This window comes from Acyrthosiphon pisum, chromosome A2 (genome assembly GCF_005508785.2).
Source record: "Acyrthosiphon pisum isolate AL4f chromosome A2, pea_aphid_22Mar2018_4r6ur, whole genome shotgun sequence".
NCBI lineage: Eukaryota > Metazoa > Arthropoda > Insecta > Hemiptera > Aphididae > Acyrthosiphon > Acyrthosiphon pisum.
In genome coordinates, this window is record NC_042495.1 from 56,261,850 (window position 1) to 56,279,615 (window position 17,766).

The 17,766-nt window shown below is 32.2% G+C and overlaps 2 protein-coding genes across 5 annotated transcripts in view; one reads left to right on the forward strand and one right to left on the reverse strand.

Annotated features, from left to right (window-relative positions):
* The window catches only part of LOC100569658, a 205,068-nt gene that overhangs the window by 34,089 nt on the left and 153,213 nt on the right, over positions 1 to 17,766 (forward strand). The window lies entirely within an intron of this gene.
* LOC100160251 (sugar transporter ERD6-like 6) lies at positions 1,455 to 17,571 on the reverse strand. Of its 2 annotated transcripts, none has more exons than XM_016809131.2 (4): positions 16,730 to 17,571; positions 9,815 to 10,071; positions 5,754 to 6,142; positions 1,455 to 2,864 (listed from the first exon to the last, which is right to left on the reverse strand). In XM_016809131.2, exons 2-4 carry the CDS (start codon positions 10,052 to 10,054, stop codon positions 2,168 to 2,170), a joined length of 1,326 nt encoding a protein of 441 aa, XP_016664620.1. In that variant the 5' UTR covers positions 10,055 to 10,071; positions 16,730 to 17,571; the 3' UTR covers positions 1,455 to 2,167. The 2 variants fall into 2 exon arrangements, with proteins under 2 accessions (XP_016664620.1, XP_001946644.1); XM_001946609.5 differs by having other exon boundaries at positions 16,726 to 17,571.

Consider the following 17,766-nt stretch of genomic DNA (forward strand, 5'->3'; position numbering starts at 1 on the left):
GCTATTGCGTTTTTGTTGAAACGCAATTAATTTATGTTTTCTCCTGTATACAAAGAAAAAAAATGATTTATTTGCTGTATAACCGTATTTGGCTATACATATTTATACATATTTTATACTACACTATTTAAGTACACCGATAGTTTTATAATTTTTCTTTATTAACGTCTTAAATGGTATTAGGTATATACATAATATTATTATAGAAGGACGGTAAAGTCGGGCAACTGGAGAGGTATATATTTTATGATTATTGGACGAATGGAAATCTGAGATGGATCAAATAACGTAACTTGAGCCTTATCATACCACGCTAGATACCTACGTGTAATATATTTTTATGGTAATGAATATTATTCACCGAATGGTATGTATTTTTATTGTATTACGCGGTATCGAGTGTTGTTGTTAAATATTTTAAAAAAATGTTGATAGACCATTTCATAGTAAATATTTGCGATGTGTTTCGGAGATGGATATCACAACGTCATCTTATAAATCGACTACAATAATAATTAATACATAAAGCGTTTACGCCTGTTTATATTTTTATATAGAAATAAACATTATGTGTAATATATTTATGTAAAACATTGTAATTTCCATTTTATACGAATTTAAAGTTTAACGAAAATGTAAAATACTTTATCGTTTTATTTTGAAACTACTTTTTAATATTACGAAAAATCCATCATAGCTTACATTCGAGGTGTGGTACTGCGGTGGATACAATTTGTATACACTCATAATCATAAATTCATTGTTAAAAAATTAAAATCAAATTTCATTAAACGTAATTGAATTTCCATAAAATTATTAGAACTCATATACACGGTGTACTGTTTATGACAGGCGTAAATATAATATATATTTATAAAAAAAACTTACTAACCATTTTCGTTGGTGTAAGAAAAAAAATACAAATTTAAATATTCTAAAACTATATTTAAAAATAATATATAATTTTACTTGCATATTTGCATTCATACAGAAAAGTAAATCTTTTACTTTCACACACAATTATATATTTTGTAAATCAAATTAATTATTGAACAAATTTGTTCTTAAATTAGCATGATAGGCATGTATATATTATTTTATTATTTTACTTATTCTATTAGGTTCTAATTTAATATCTCACTGAATTCTGGGATATTGTGTTATACTTGTAGATTCCTCGCTCCTGTGATACCCCATAAGTATAAAACAGCCAGAATTGGTTTCTAAAGTGAAAATACTTTTTATTTAACAATATCGTTTGGATGGATATTGAATATATTAATATTATTATAATAATGTACGAGGGTAATATTAATCGCAATACTCATCATGAATTCTCTTTGAACATAATTATTACATTTTCTTTATGATAATAAATAGTTAAATAATAAATTATGTGATATTAAAAAAGTCTTATCAAATAGTTCTCTCGTATATATGTACAATAGTGAATATACAATACATAGGTAGGTTATATTTTTTAACGTAAAATACTCAGCTATTTAATATTTGTTATTATTTAAAAACATATATAATACAAAATTGTTGTAGTTTCTAATTTTAAGGTTTTGTACTTTTGTAATTTTGAACTATGAACCCGAAAATGGTTTTGTTAAATGTTGACACAGTCGCTTATTATTAAAAAGTATTGCTTTATTTTAGAATATGTACCAATAGTCTATAAATCAGTATATAATATTATATTTAAAGTTTAGTTAAGAGAAACAGTGAACTTATTTACTGTACAAATACGAGATATGGTTAGTTAAGGTCATTAGAACATGTAAAATGTAAATATAATATAATATTATGTTATTACCAATACCATGATATTTAAAATAGGTACTATCGTCAATCAATTAATACAAAACCTTAACAATTACGGTGATAAATATATACATCTTGCTATCTTAATATAATTATAAAAATAAATATAACTGAATATAATATAACTCAGTATACAATTCTACAACACCCATTGGAGGTAGACGTAGATATTCTTGCGTTGAAATATACGAATCAAGGTCATACTGAATGGCACATAATTTGTATATTATTTATAATTTATTGTACAGGTGTACCACTGAAATATTTGATACGTTTGAATGCCATCGTCTTCGAACACCCTGTGTAGCATACTCGTATAATAATACAACAGGTGCGAGACTCAGATCTCCTGATAATCACACAGTTTGTGAACTCCGTTGTTGGCGGCACGTTTAGTCTTGTGAAAGTCCATTTGTATCTCAGCGAACGATTTTTGCTTGGTCTCGGGCATGAACAGGCAACAGAACAGGCCGCCGGCTAGGGAAACAGCCGAGTAGATACCGAAGTTGGCGGATGCACAGAGGGCGTCGGCCACCGGCTGGTAGATTGTGATCATGACTGTAGACGTGATCGTGACGGCCAACACGACGGCCGTGTCGGCTAGGGCCCGCGTGTCAGACGGGAAGTACTCGCACTGGACGACGGACAGCAAGGGCATGAGGCCAATGTTGATGAAGAACTGGGCGCCAGCTATTGGCCAGAACAGTGGCTGCCAGCTACGGCCGACCACGTCTCGTCGCCAGAGAACGGTGGCCATGGCCGCGTGACAGGCGGCCGTGCCGAAACACGAGACGATCATTAGTGGCCGACGACCGCACCGGTCCACAACCAGCGCAAACGGAACGGCGGCCACCAGCACGACCAGGCCCAAGTACACAGCGGACGCGTTGGCTGATATATGGGTGCCTGACATGATGGTCGCCGCGTATGCTTCTAACACGCTAGCCCCGCAGGCCATTTGTAGTACGGCCAATACAATGACGATCACCAGCGGGCGACGGTCTCTGTTTAATAGGTCTCCGACGCTTCCTTTAGTCCTGTAAAAATAATTTCAACAACGGAATTGTAAATGATATTATCCGTATATTATTATAATTAAGTGTATCACGCAAACAAATTATGAGACGGGTACTCACTGTATACTCACTATACTAAACTCTACACCCAAAACATTAACGAACCTTAAAAGAATTCAGTAAAAAGTTTGAAGTCCGAGTGAGTGCGAGTTCAAATCAAAATCTAAGTAATTCAATAAGAAATTCGGGTGAAGTGAAATAAACTATACGGTGACAATCATTTTCGGAGGGAAAACCCAATTAAATTTTTTAATCGAATGACCACATACTTGTAATATTTATGTTACAACATATATGTTTATTCATATGATATTTTGACATTGATAACGATGTTTGATTGGGCTTTGTTTTTTAGGGTGAAGAGTATTCATCTTACTCTAGCACCCACTCCTCGCTATCATCAGAGTAGCACCAATATGGATAAAGCATTGGTATAATTCATCACAATACGATAGTTGTATGAATATAGACAAATAGGTAAACGTTTGCAAGCAAGCTTCGTGCGATTTATTATATTTTTATCATACCGTTATATCGTATAGGGGTGATGATACTTTAGGACTTTTGGTGTATTTTATGGTGCGCGTGCCGATTATAGGTACATATTATGTATATATACGGAAAGAAGTCGCCGCGGCATGTGTAGGAGAGGGAAAACCAATTTTGTTTTTCGTTGTAGTTTTTTTCTCGCGGGTCTTCCGAAATTGCTATAAATATTTACACGGCTTTCCTTTTGTTGGTGTACGTCACTGTGTACCGTTTGAAGAGATCAAAAAAAAAAAAAACTAAGCGATAAACACAATTCCCTTGAGACAATCTCAACCGAAAACTGGTAAATTAATTTAAAAAGTTGTTCACAAACACGTCGCAGTATAGGTATATAATAAAGTCATGTAAAAAATATTAAAAAAATCTACCTTGAATTAGTTGAATAATAACAGAAAATGTACTTTGAACGTAACACAATCGTACTGATTAAAGTGTAGAGTAACATGCATATCATTCATTAAAAATATTAATAACTAATAAGTAATAATATTAAAGATGAAATTAAACGTAAATAAAAACCTGGCAAGTAGGTATAGTTACCAAACTCCATGGAATATGGTATGGCTTACCTCGGCATTTGTATATACTGTACAGTATACAAATTATACAGAGTATAATATTATTTAACTAGGAAGTTAATAGTACCTATACAACTATTGCTTATACCTAATACTGAGACAAAGTAACAACTTAAAGTTTATTTTAAATAGGACGTACTAGTATATTTATTTTATCTTACTATATTATAGTTTGTACATACAACACACTAACCTTTTCTTGATGTCTTCGTTAGCAGACGTTATAATTTGAGTTTTTAAACCCTATTTTTTATAATATGGTTACTTCTAAGAAAATAAATTATACCTCTGTTGTGAACATTGTGGATAGTTGCTTAAAATAATGTTTATGTTTATAACTTCAAACTGAAGTCAAGATTGCATCACTGAAATTGTTGTTTATTATCCATACATTTTGTTATTGGCGTTGACATTAAAAATACGAGTTCTTGTTTTCAAAATGTAATTTTGTTTATGCACATAACTTACGCATGACTGTTGACTTTTTTTATTTTATTGGTAGGTAATAAACATCACGTTTTATGCAATTATAAACTTCTCCGTGTTGTGGGGCTTAGATGGAATAAGAATTAATTTGGTAAGGATGCACCTTGAGTAAATGTATTTATTAAATAAAAAAAACCCAGCGGCCTATAGTCCCTGCAGGTTGCAACAACACGCATTATTGCATTATAATATTATACTGTTCTGTATGCATGCGCGCGTATACAACGTATATATTATTATAAATTATAATATTGTACCATACATACCAGAGATACCTCCCTCTAAGGCTAAACTGTCCGTAATAACGTGTGTACCTACGTTATATTATGTAGACGCATATTATAAAATATGTACCTATGTACAATTTGTAAAATGAACATAAATAGGGTATTAATAATTATTATTATAACGAAATAAAAAATAAATAGATAGGCACCTACATAAATATTAATTTTATAACATATCTACATCGACTGTATATAGTATACCTATAAACAATACAATTTAAGCGAGATAGTCGATATATTATACAAACATATTTTGAACGATGAGATAAACGGCTTATAGCCACCCAAGTCCGTGAATATAAATGATACGGTAAAAATCCCTAATGTGAATGCGTCAAAAAAAACGTCTCATGACGTTCGAACACGTGCCACTCTCATCGTAAACGTACGATATATGTACCCATCGGGGTTTACTACATTTGATGTAGGTTGTATAATATGGAAACTTCTACTGAAAAAAAAGAAACGTCTCTTCGCAAACAAGCAGCGGCACTAAAGTTGTAGAGGGACATGATGACATAATAGACACCTGCGATTTGCATAATGTGTACATGTAAAATGTAATATATATATAGGTATTGTATGGTTATAATGCAGTTTACGGACGATTGTCACTAATAGCACCTTTATACGCCAGAGCAGTCATCGCTATAATTCGAAACTAGATATAAATTGACAAAGCCGTTTACTCGGAACGAGTGTTTTATTCAATTTACCTAGATGTCATCATTGTTATATTAACTCGATAAGGAGCTTGATGATATTACAAATTCAACAAATAACTTTTTCAGTCTTTCTTCTGGAGTTTTCGAAGGTCAACCATTTCCAATTTAGAACATATTATTTTATCGAACGAACATTTCTAGATTTAAATTTTTTGCTTCAAACAACACCACTAGTACAAATACACATTACACACGTACCTATATACCGTGACACATATTTTATACCTGTCGTTTGAAATGGAGTATTTGACGGTCAACAATTCGGTTTGTAGATCGTCGTCCGTGTAACTCCGCAGAGACCATAAGCACATGGCCGCTTCGTCAGGTCGGCCATCCAGCATCAGGTAGTACGGTGACTCGGGTAGGAACAGGAACAGTGCGCCGGACACGACCGTAACGCAGGCCGATACGGCGGTCAGTGCGGTGTAATCGCCGAGCAGCCAACCGGCCGAGTACGAGAACAGCAGGCCCAACGCGTAGCTGATCTGCACTAACAGGCTGAGCTTGCCACGTATCCGGATGCTGGCCATCTCGCCGACGTATGCCGGAACCACGACCCATGCGATTCCCACGGAAAACCCCTGGAACAGCCTGGCCACGAACAGACACCATGCCTGAAGCGTGGAATATAATGAATTTATAGTTTTATAATTATAGGTTAGAATAGGTGTCTTGTGTGAATAATTCACAATTTTATAATAAAAATGTTTTTTACGAACAAATGACTATCGATAGAGTTTCCGAACTAATCGTGTAATTACATGATATTTATCGAAGTCAATAAAATGCAAAAAAAAATATTTTTCATATTTAGGAACACATGTTTCTAAAGCCCTCACTTGATCTTTGATTTTACGATTTTATACCAAAGCCTGCGAATAAATAATATCTATACGATCATACATAATCATAATCATTGATTAAATTTAACTAGAAATTAAGTAACTGTAACTAATGGTCTTTGTTGCAGTTGTTATAACTTATAAGACCAATAAAAAAAAAAATAAATATACAATAAATATCTATATCTACATATATAAGAATCTAACTTGATTTTGGAGACGAAGGAAACCGGTTTGTTTGTTTATTTATTATTGTTATTATTATTATTAATTATTTATTTATTTGTTTGCACTTGCATTTTTCCATTTGAAATATATATTATTCATTGAACAATTAATTTATCGTTACATTTTTTTCTACCTTATCTCTATTCTATAATAAAAAGAATAAAATTCACCACTCCAGTGGTTGAATTCAAAATGTAGGATATATAATTTTCAGAAATTAGCAATAACAATAACTACAATATGTAATTATATTATATTATTTGTATAGCCAAAAAAATAGTCATATGTTTTTAAATTAAATTATGAAAAAATAATTTCTTCCGGAGGAAGGTCGGGCAGCTAGTATTAAATATGAATTAATTGATTTCATATTTCTGGATATTTTCTCTTACCATGTGAATTCATATCAAAAAACTCTTGTTAACAAAATATTTACTTATTGTATTATTATAAATATAAATTGTAAATAAAATAAAAATAAAAAAAATGAAAGAATAACGAAATGAAAGAATAATTTATTTCTAAATGCCTATTTGAAACAAATCGCAATAATTGTATGACGTTCAATTTGAAGTTTCGTATTTAGATTGCCGATTTCCGCAAACAACCCCTTACGCGGAATCCTAACGTGTTATTTTTTTCTTATCATTATTATATTATTCACCCTGTACCACGGTCACGAGGGATCCGAAAACGACAGTAACGGCAACGACGACGACGCGTTTTGGAAACAACGGTTTCCGTATAATATGACGTTAATATTCATTGTTTGAATACAATCTCTCAGCGCCCCCGTAATGATAAATTGCCGAGCGTGTTACTTTGTTATTATTATATGTTTGGGTTGGTATAATATATGTGTGTAGGCGTGTGTGTGTGTGCGAGTACGGCGAGAATAACACATTATAATATTTTCACCGCACCACAAACATGGAAATTATTTTATTTCCCGAAACAGCGTAGTTTTCAGACGACCTAACCCCGCCGGCATGTATATATTAATGCGCGCGCGCGTGCTTAATAATAATATACTCGGCCCGGTTTTTTTTTTTGTTGCGAATTTCCAAACGAACGTTGTAATATTATCGCACAGTGTTGAACTAATTTTCTGAAGTTATACGTATATATTAATATCACTGTACCGCACTGTATTGGATAATATAAACGCTATATTGGCGTTGATTTTCGTTTCCAACACGTTTGCATATTATTTATTATAATATGCATTATTATTATTATTATGATTGGTGTTTTAATGCCTTCACAGACTGCCACTATAAATTATAGTAGTATGTAGCGGAAATTTCGAGAGTAGACTCTTTAAATTGTGTAGTGATCCGTTTAGATTATTGTGCTGAAAATGTCACTGATTTAAAAACTTAATTATTATTGTGATTACGTCTCTACAGTATTTTTTTTTATACTGTACAGTAGTGTACATACAACATTTGTTTCACGACAACGTCATTACAGTGTTTTTATTATTCATTTTTCATATTTTAATTCCTATTTTTTAACAAAATATGAATAATTTTTTCTTTGTGCTAAATATTTTATAACGCCTACAAAAATATAATCATACCAAAACGAACACAATGCCAAAAGATATATCTTGCAATTTCAAACCTTAATATTAAAAAACGGATGTCCCTGAGAATAAACTATATATTATACATATTTAAATATTTTTAGCTTATATGGTAGAATAATAGTAGGTATATACAAATTAATTTCTACGGTTATTCATCATTTTAATTAAGGTTTATATAATTTATATTCTACTATTTTCAAAATCATTAATTCAGTTACTGTCCAATGTTATTATTATATTATTGTATAACATAATGTTTTGATTATCTTCTAATTATAACCATATAGGTAATAGATGCCTAATAACGGTAATATTAAACAATCATAATAAATGTAAAAATGGTTAATTGGACTGATTTTTTAATTTGAAATAAATCGTTATTATTCGCATATCTGTAAACCTATGTTTGAAGTCATATTATCAATTTTAACATTAGATAGTTTATTAATAAAAAAAAATGTTTTAACATGAATGTCTACTTTATCTTTCTAAGAGATAAAAAAAATCATAGATACGTGTAATATGTAGGTAATATAGCAATTAGTTCTGTGAAGTGGATTTTATAATGATAAGTAGGTAATAACCTATATAGGTATTTTTATGTATATACAAATATACAATGTGTAAAATAAATTATAATATATAAAGTATAGATATTATACATTTTTGATATTCTGTATTTCTATTGTTATAACTTATAAGTTATAATATTTACATTACCTAGAACTTAGAAGTATATAATTAAAGTAGATTCGTGCAGTGTTGTTTCTCTGTCAATAATTTTTATTTATTAATAAATAATAATAAATAATTTTTAATGTATCTAAATGCGATACTGATGGCTGACAGGCTGAGTTTTGCATTCTGGCGATACGTCACATATGGTACTATAGGAGGTTCCTATACTTATAAGCGTATAAATATCGGAGTTCGATTCACACGGGTCACTGGGTCGCCTTCGGGTCGCCTAACTTTTCCACACCTAACCATCCGTGCGTACACGAGTTTACCTAACTAAAAGCAATTACAATATAGAGTTCTCTCTCTCTCTCTATCAAAAAAAAAGTATATACAGTGTCCCGCGTAGCAGCAAAAATCGTCGCACGACAGAAATACTATACAACATAATAATATAATTAACGACAGGGTATATGCACTATGCATCACGGTGCATGCCTTAGATATAATCTATAGCGGAAACGTGTTTGATATTCCCATCATAGTATGTTGTTTGTATAAACGATATTTAGTAAAACTAATCGGATACGGTGAAAAACTCCAAGGCATAACGTAAACCTCGATATGTAAGGAAAATATGGAACAAATTTCGAAAATACAATTAGAAAATATCAAGTATATAACATTCTATAACTTCAACAGAGATGAGTTTCACGTCATATATTATATTTTATTGTATCAAGTAAGATTTTACTACCTATATGTACTCGGTGAACAACGGATCTCGACGTAAACAGGAAATGGCGAGTGGTCTGCAGTACTAAATAATTATATAGTAATATACGAGTGAAATACATCAATTCGAGTCTATGATGTCAGAAGACGCAGCAGTAATGTGATTGCGATGGTGACGTCGTGTAAACATGCGACGATATTATTATACTTACTTGTCGGCCAAACAGTATGAACATCCATCCGGCAAACATTAGCGGTGCGGACGTGACGACGGCGTACTTGCGCCCGATCCGGTCCATCAGCCATCCCGCGGGCACGGCCATGGCGAAGTTGCCTACGTCGATGCACGCGACCATCCACGACATCTGCGCCGGCGTAAGCGACAGGGGCGCGTGTCCGGCCGACATGTACTCCATGACCGGTGACGGCCACCCGAGAACGATTCCCGCCATGAACACGGGCAACGACGCTATATGGGAATGCAAGAAAATAAATTAACAGCAAACACTCGTGGGAGGGGGAGCTGACAGTCCAAGGCGTGATGGTGTGCCTTATAGTTGGATAGGCAGATTAATAATATATATGGACTGCACGTCCCCCGCCATACTCTGCTAAAGCTCGCCAAACGCTAACATTGTAAGAAAGATATGACTCAGTCAATAGTTAGACGTGCTAACTCGTGTATAATAATATGATGGTACCTATACCTAAAATGTATGCTATCTTTTTCTAAAACTGTTGTTATCGTTGTTACTCGCTTAACTTAATTTTCTCTCTAATAATGGGTATTGATGGTCTTAAGTCATAAGTCTTAAGTCATCAAGGTCTTAAGTCATACACTACCTTTTTCTTACAATGTGGGACCCCGGACCTCTTTTTTTCTCACTCACTCTCTCTCTCTGATATCAGTTCATTTCTTCCATATAGGTCATAGACCCTGCAATATCTTACAAACGTGATATAAGCGTGAATCTCTTATCATATTATCCTTAGTACCTACCTACACAAAGTTAAATAACTCAAAAACTATTAGCCCGAAAGGTGGTGATCGTTTGGGCAAAGGTAATAATTTTGACCAAAAATTAATAGTCTGTTTGAGCGAGTTAAATTATATTTACCTGATGACTTTGACGAGAAAAAAAAACGGATTCATTATTAATTATTTACTAATATTATGTATATCGTATAATATATTATGTTTTTGTTTTAGTAATTGAATAATATTGTTTTTAATGTTGACTGTAAATTACAATTTTATTATGCCAATATAATATATTTTAAAATTAAGGGTACGTTATTAATTATTTATTATGTATTTTGTATGTATTTTTTTTTTCAATATATTAATTATTTTCCTATGAACCTATTATTCGTCAATCGGTACATAACTATTCGCCCAAACTGACCACATTTTAGGTTGATTCAACCAAATGGTCTACGCCCGTTTGAATGTTCATATAGATATATCAACTATCAACATTTATAAAAAGTCATCTGCTTAATAATTATCGAAGGATCAAGGGAAAATCAATTGAAAAAAAGAAATCGCCAAAAAACACTCCTTAAATGGTACCTATATAAAATAAAAGTAATCAAAAATATGGTTCTTATGAGTTCATTATTAAGGGAAAATTGGGATGAAAATGCTTGGTTCATTCTGTAGTATAAATCGCGTCATTGGAATATTGGATGCTACATGCGGAAACTAATGTAATATTGTGTACAGTAAAATAACGTTAAAACAAAATTGCATGATACCGATAAAAAAAAAAATGTCAGTACTTAGTAGCTTTCCGTTTTGTTTGACGATAACCTCTGTAAGTTAGTTGAATTCCGTTTTGTTTGATTATAAATAGTACAGGGGTGCCATTTCTGTTTTTTTTAAGCTGTGCAAACAATTAAAGAGGCCAATTTTTTCCCACCTCCAGGCCAATCGTTAAAAAAACGTTTCTAGTGTTTTCAGTTTTTCATTACGGATTTATTACAGTATCAAAAACATACTTAATAAAAACATATATTTATAGTTAACACATTACATTTTACCGTTCATACATTCTGTGTATATACTGTATAGTGTATAGTAAAGATATTTTTAGATAGAATAGATGCATATTATTATTATTATGTCTTTTGTCTATCAGTAACCAGGGGCGGACTGGCCCAGGGTGCTATACACCAAGTAGCACCCCGGGCCTCCGTTTGTATTTATGATCCGGGCCCCCGATTTTCACAGTCAGTATACGGTATAATACTGGTATAATACGGTATTATACAAAATAAAAATAAAAGAACATATTTCAACATCTCTACAAATAAACAACATGTTATTCTTAATTTTTTTTTTATATTTACTTATACAACTCGGGCTCTTTCCTAATTTAGGTAGGTTTGAAAAAAAATTACTGGGCCCCTAATTAATTTTGCACCCCGGGCCAAAAATAGCCAGTCCACCCCTGTCAGTAGCCACTTACCATTTACACATATTTGTGTGTGCCAGTGGATAAAGTGATACCGATATCAATTTATCAATTATCAAATGAACACAATATTATAATATTATTTATGATTATCAGTGAATAGCTACGGTGCATGCACAATTAAAGATTGGCAAACTGAAGGCCATCTAGCCATAGTATTAATTAGGCCTAGGCCAATTGTGGACAACAACATTACAGGGTGTGCGAGTGCACACCGTGCGCCCCCCCCCAAATGGTGCCCCTGAAATAGTACCTAGTATACATAACATTTATTGTGTAAATAATTAATTATTTAACAAATAAAACGATTAAATTGTCTGTAAAACAAATAATACAATCATGAATAATAATTGATAGAGTAAAATAAATAAAAAAGCGGTAATAAAAGTTAAAAATAATTTCTAAATATCCATTTAAGGTTTATGTTTGGTACGAACAAAATCTTAAATATTTGATAAGTTAATTTTTTTATTCAATGACAACCATTTGTGTGAATTATATTTTAATAATTGATATTTTTAAAATTAAGACCATATTTTAATTTGAACACAAGAAATCCAATACAAATAGGTACCGAATAATAGTAGTTAAATCAAGACTCATGATTATAACTGGCTTACTGGTGACTGGTGTATGATATTTAACGAGATTTAATGAGAAATTCCACATTATAAGTAAAATACAAATCAGTTTTGAGTTTACACTATCTATTGATATAATTAAAATAATAAGTAAACTATGATTTTAATAGGTAATAAAGATATAGTAGGGGGATGGAGTGGCCGAGTGGACTAAGACGTCGGTTGCGTCGCACACCGACGCCGGTTCGATACCTCGGCCATGGGCGGCATTTTTCTTCGGGGAAAGTCACGGTGTCCGGAGAACAAGTGCCGCCTTACCCCACTGGGCATGGCAGATACCTACGGGTGCCCAAATTAAAAATTCTGCCAAAAACAAACACACACGTGTTCTTCCCCCTACCAACAAAAAACCTACAAACAAAACAAAAAATAGCTAATGGCCTAAGTTGCTGGGCTTAAGCTCAATAAAAAAAAAGATATAGTAATAATATAGCTTTGGGATACATTGACATATTGTCGTACCATGAACAACATTCCACACAAGACAACCTATTCTTCTGAAATTAATTTACACTCGTGCACTGAGTCCCAAGAGTGAAGAGATAGTGTGTTTTTACTTTTTTAGCATGTTTTTATAGGAAGTGTATCGATTTGACAATTATGCTGATGGCTGATCTATATGTCTTCACAATGTCGACACACTGTTTACGTGTGCTAGTTGTGATGTTCCCATTTTCGGTCGTTTATTAATTATTTTAATATGCTAAATGTATGTTATGCACTTGTACATTTATATTACAACACTATATCATGTAGTAGGTAGGTACCTAGACAGAGACAGTACTACTTACTAGTACATGCCTGCACTGGAAACAAATTCAAATTAATTATGAAACAGTAGTAGTAGTAGTAATAGCCTATACTAAGTATATATTTTACAATATTCGTAAAGTGTCTGATAACGCTAACCGGCAGAATTTCTTTTGTGTTACCGATAGAATTCTGTCAGTTATTCTTAACCGACACTTAACCGGATATTATAAGAAAGGTCCTTAGTTGATGATAATTTTTAGAAAAAAAGGCGTGTGTGCCGTGTGGTAGGTACTTTATATTTGGAACCTACATGACCAAATATGATAAAACTTAATAACATTTTACAAATGTAATAAAACAATTATAGAGACTGGTTTTCAAAAGTTTAATAATGTATTATCCCGTTATCAAGTGTGCATATAGGCACATTCCAGTTTAACGAGATTTTACTGTATAACCATTTCCTCAGTTGACGAGCAACTGCAGTAAGTGGGATTAAGTTGGTTCAATCGTATTGGCAAATTTGTATAACTGCCATGCACACGTTAAACTCCGACACTGGTCTTCAGTGGAGTTCAAAATTCTACGTTTTTGCTGAGTTTTGCAAGCAGGTTGATGTAGATTTTCTTCCACTACTTGCTGCATATGTCCGTTTTCATGTCGCGTATCGTTCTTATCGTTTAGCTTCTCTTTTTATATTTCAAAGTTTGCCACCCGACTATGCGTATAACTGTCAACTAATTAGATTCATGAATTGTGATGGAGCCCACCTTCCTTCCTTTCTTTTGCTAATTAATATTTATGGTTAAAAATTTTAAATGTGTCTTATATTCTTACTAGTCCTGTTGTTGCATGCTACTTTAGTCTATAGAAATAATTCCAAAATTATTCAAAGTCCAATTAATAATACAGTTATTTGTCTCGTCGTTTCCAGCCTAAACTTTTGTATGCTTGCTTTCAGAGATAAGAGAAATACGCCATTAATTAAAAACCAACAAGACATAATAATTAAATAACGCTAAACTCGTATAAGCACAGTGATATCAATACTCTCTCCAGTTATGCCACCGACCATAAACAATGATGCAGTTCAGCGGTACAATTATGAGGTCAGGGTTAGTGATGGTTTAGATGAGTGTAATCATTTTGATGAAAATGTATTCGTCCAAACGGTTTCCTTGGTAGAATAAACACTCACTTCAACGGTCTACGCTTGGTGGCTGGTACTACTTAGCAGTAAAAAATAATGTACTAAGAATATTAATTTTATCTAGAATATAATATGGATAATTTTAAACTAATAACAATTCAATAGATAATACGCATCATGATAACAAAACGTTACACAACTACTTTTAAGAACATTTGGTAACGTTCAGCACGTCAAATTATAAATACTGACCCTTTGAAAAAGTTCTGGTAGCGCTACTGAAGCAGTCTACTTCATTCGGTTTAGCCTACCTAATTTCTTACGTAGACGTAATAGTGTTATAATAGATATTATTCGATGGCGTAGTGCACACATGTTGTAAGTTATATTTTCGTAATTGTTCAGGAGAACGACAATAATTGTGATTTCATATCTACAACAAACATATATATATAATATATGGTATTTTTTGTTCAACTACAAGATTAACCTAGTTAATGTGAATGCAAAGAATTCCAATATTATATTAGTGAAACAAAATAAGTTCATAAGAAATAAATAACAATTTAATATTAAAATTATGCGTATGCATAAATATATAAAAAAATAATTCTTAAAATAAAAAGCTATATAGATATAGTTTAAAAAATGTTTTTTATGTGGTCGAGACAAGATAATCTGATTATCACGAAATGATTAAATATTATATTGTAAAAACCAATTACTAAATCTTATGGTGAAAACAACGAAAATTCAAAATATATCCATGTAAATGAAATAACAATTTATACATCAACTTAAACTAGGGATCTACCCAGATTTGATTTAATTTAACAAGACATCAATTCAATTCAAAATTAAATCTTTTGACTTTACATCATTAAAGAACTAATGTGTATGAAGTTTTATTAGAAAAAACCCAAAATCAACTTAATAACATAAACAGTTTGAATAAACCTAACTTTTGCTTTTGGGAATCCCGATTCACTATTTCTACACCCCCCTCCCCATAAAAAAATTGAATACTATTTACTGATTTATTTATTTGTATATTTGTATATTTGAACGGGCGTGCCCAGTTACAAGTATAGACATATGTGAAGGATTTACAATATTATTTTGTTATTGCAGTGACAGTTAATCTTAAATATAATACATAAAGTAACAAAATACTATATAATATGCAACTGCACTGCCATGAACCAACGTGTCGTATTTGTTTTTTCTTCAAGATTCATAGGGGAATATATAATATAAAAGCGTCTGAGACTGTAAGGTATATAATATATATACAACACACTTCAACAGTACCACAATACCAACATTTACAATATAAACAATTTATTATTGTTACGACCGAAAAATTGCGTTTTTTCCACGCCACAATATTATTACGCACTTGATTTTAATATTGCAAGGTGTATTGTGATAATACGAGCGACGTACATCATAATTGATTATTGTTTTACCATTCTAATTATTATGCATAATAATATATGCAAAATGTACATATAATATAATATAGGAACCCAACTCATTAATGTAAATAATACCTTTTAACTTCTTTACATTGTAACTTGTAATAATATAATATTATAAAAAATATAATAATAATAAGTTCGATTTATGCATAATTGATAATATAATTATGTATAGATGAAGTATCATAATATTATTTATAGAATTTGTACACGTCAAAGATGATTTAAGACAGTAAGGTATAGTAAACTATGGTGCCATACTATTATTCTAAAGTGAAGAAAAATCAGTTTTTAAATTTTCGGTTTTTAGTCTTTTAGATTATGCGACAACGATGGGTACATCACGGCCCAGTTGCGTAATTTGAATAGATTTTTACAAAGTATACATGTGCGTATTAAAAATCTAATATTATGATATAATTTCGACTGCTTCTTAAATTGGTTGTCTGAAAATGGATAAATCCCAGACAGGGTTTGTGGCTCGCATAAAAATATTCGTATCAAAAAAAAACAAAATTGAAACCACACCACTGGATACACAGACATAGACACAGTAATATCATAATATATTATAATATATTAAAAGTATTATAACTTTATAATTTAGTTGAATCGACCAACCTACAATGCACGCGGCGATCTGTGTTGTCCAGCCGGAGAAATGGCAAAGGCCCATCGTATTATCCTGTGTTCGGTCCGTGCAGCGTATTCTGCAGTAACTACTGTATTATTATATAATATGAATTTTTGTTCTGTTGTATAATAATCCGCCAGCCGTCACGCACTGATCGCCAATGATACGACTACTGCTGGCTCGTATAATAATATTCTAACCGACAACGGATCGTACCGGGCGCGCGAAGACTACAATGGTTGCGGTGAGTTAGACGCGACTTATTGCGCCGTCCATCGAGACGAAATAGACTATATAAGTAACCAGCACTGCATCACTAACCGATGCGTCGAGAAATTGTTGCGTGACGCGTGTGGACGCCGGCCGGCGGCGGCCACATGTTACGTTATATTGTTAGGTATTATTATTATTATTATTCGACTCCGCTCGTGTCCTGTGATATTTTAGCATGCAGTGGTACCATGTATACGATGATATAAAATTTACAAACAATTTACGAATATATCATAATATGATGTCAGACGAAATATACCTACGCTTTTTTGGCCGATGATGATAATGATTCTTCTTCTTATTATTGTTATATTATTGATAAACTACCATCGTTTATATTATTAATGATAATGATGATGGCAAAACACGCCCGACGGCCGAAAACGTTTTTCGTCAAGAAGTGTTTTAAATGTTTTAATAATTGTAAATACCCCACGGGACCAGATCAAGAACGACTGACGAAAAATTGCACGATATTAAACGTGGCAACCGACGGTGGTTTTTTTATTTCATTATAAATGTCTAAGTAATTATCTGCCCGGCTGACGTCTTGATAAAAACATTTTTTTCACAATCATTATAAATTTTATGGTATTATAGTGCTTGGTGATATATATATTTGCATTATACGCGACACGCGTTGTATTTTATAATGTTATGTATATAGGTACAACTAAAATTAAATAAATTAAATGTTAGTTCATCGTTTATTTGCTCATGAAAATATTTTAATTTATTATGAAGCCTGATATTAT

What these genes read in the sequence shown, in the direction of transcription:
- LOC100160251 (XM_001946609.5), bottom strand. Translation starts at nt 16,780, where the DNA reads ATGGGCCTTTGCCATTTCTCCGGCTGGACAACACAGATCGCCGCGTGC. An exon ending in GATCGCCGCGTGCATTGTAG is followed by an intron (nt 10,072 to 16,725) that starts GTTGGTCGATTC and finishes ATTCCCATATAG; the next exon opens with CGTCGTTGCCCGTGTTCATG. An exon ending in TCATACTGTTTGGCCGACAA is followed by an intron (nt 6,143 to 9,814) that starts GTAAGTATAATA and finishes TCCACGCTTCAG; the next exon opens with GCATGGTGTCTGTTCGTGGC.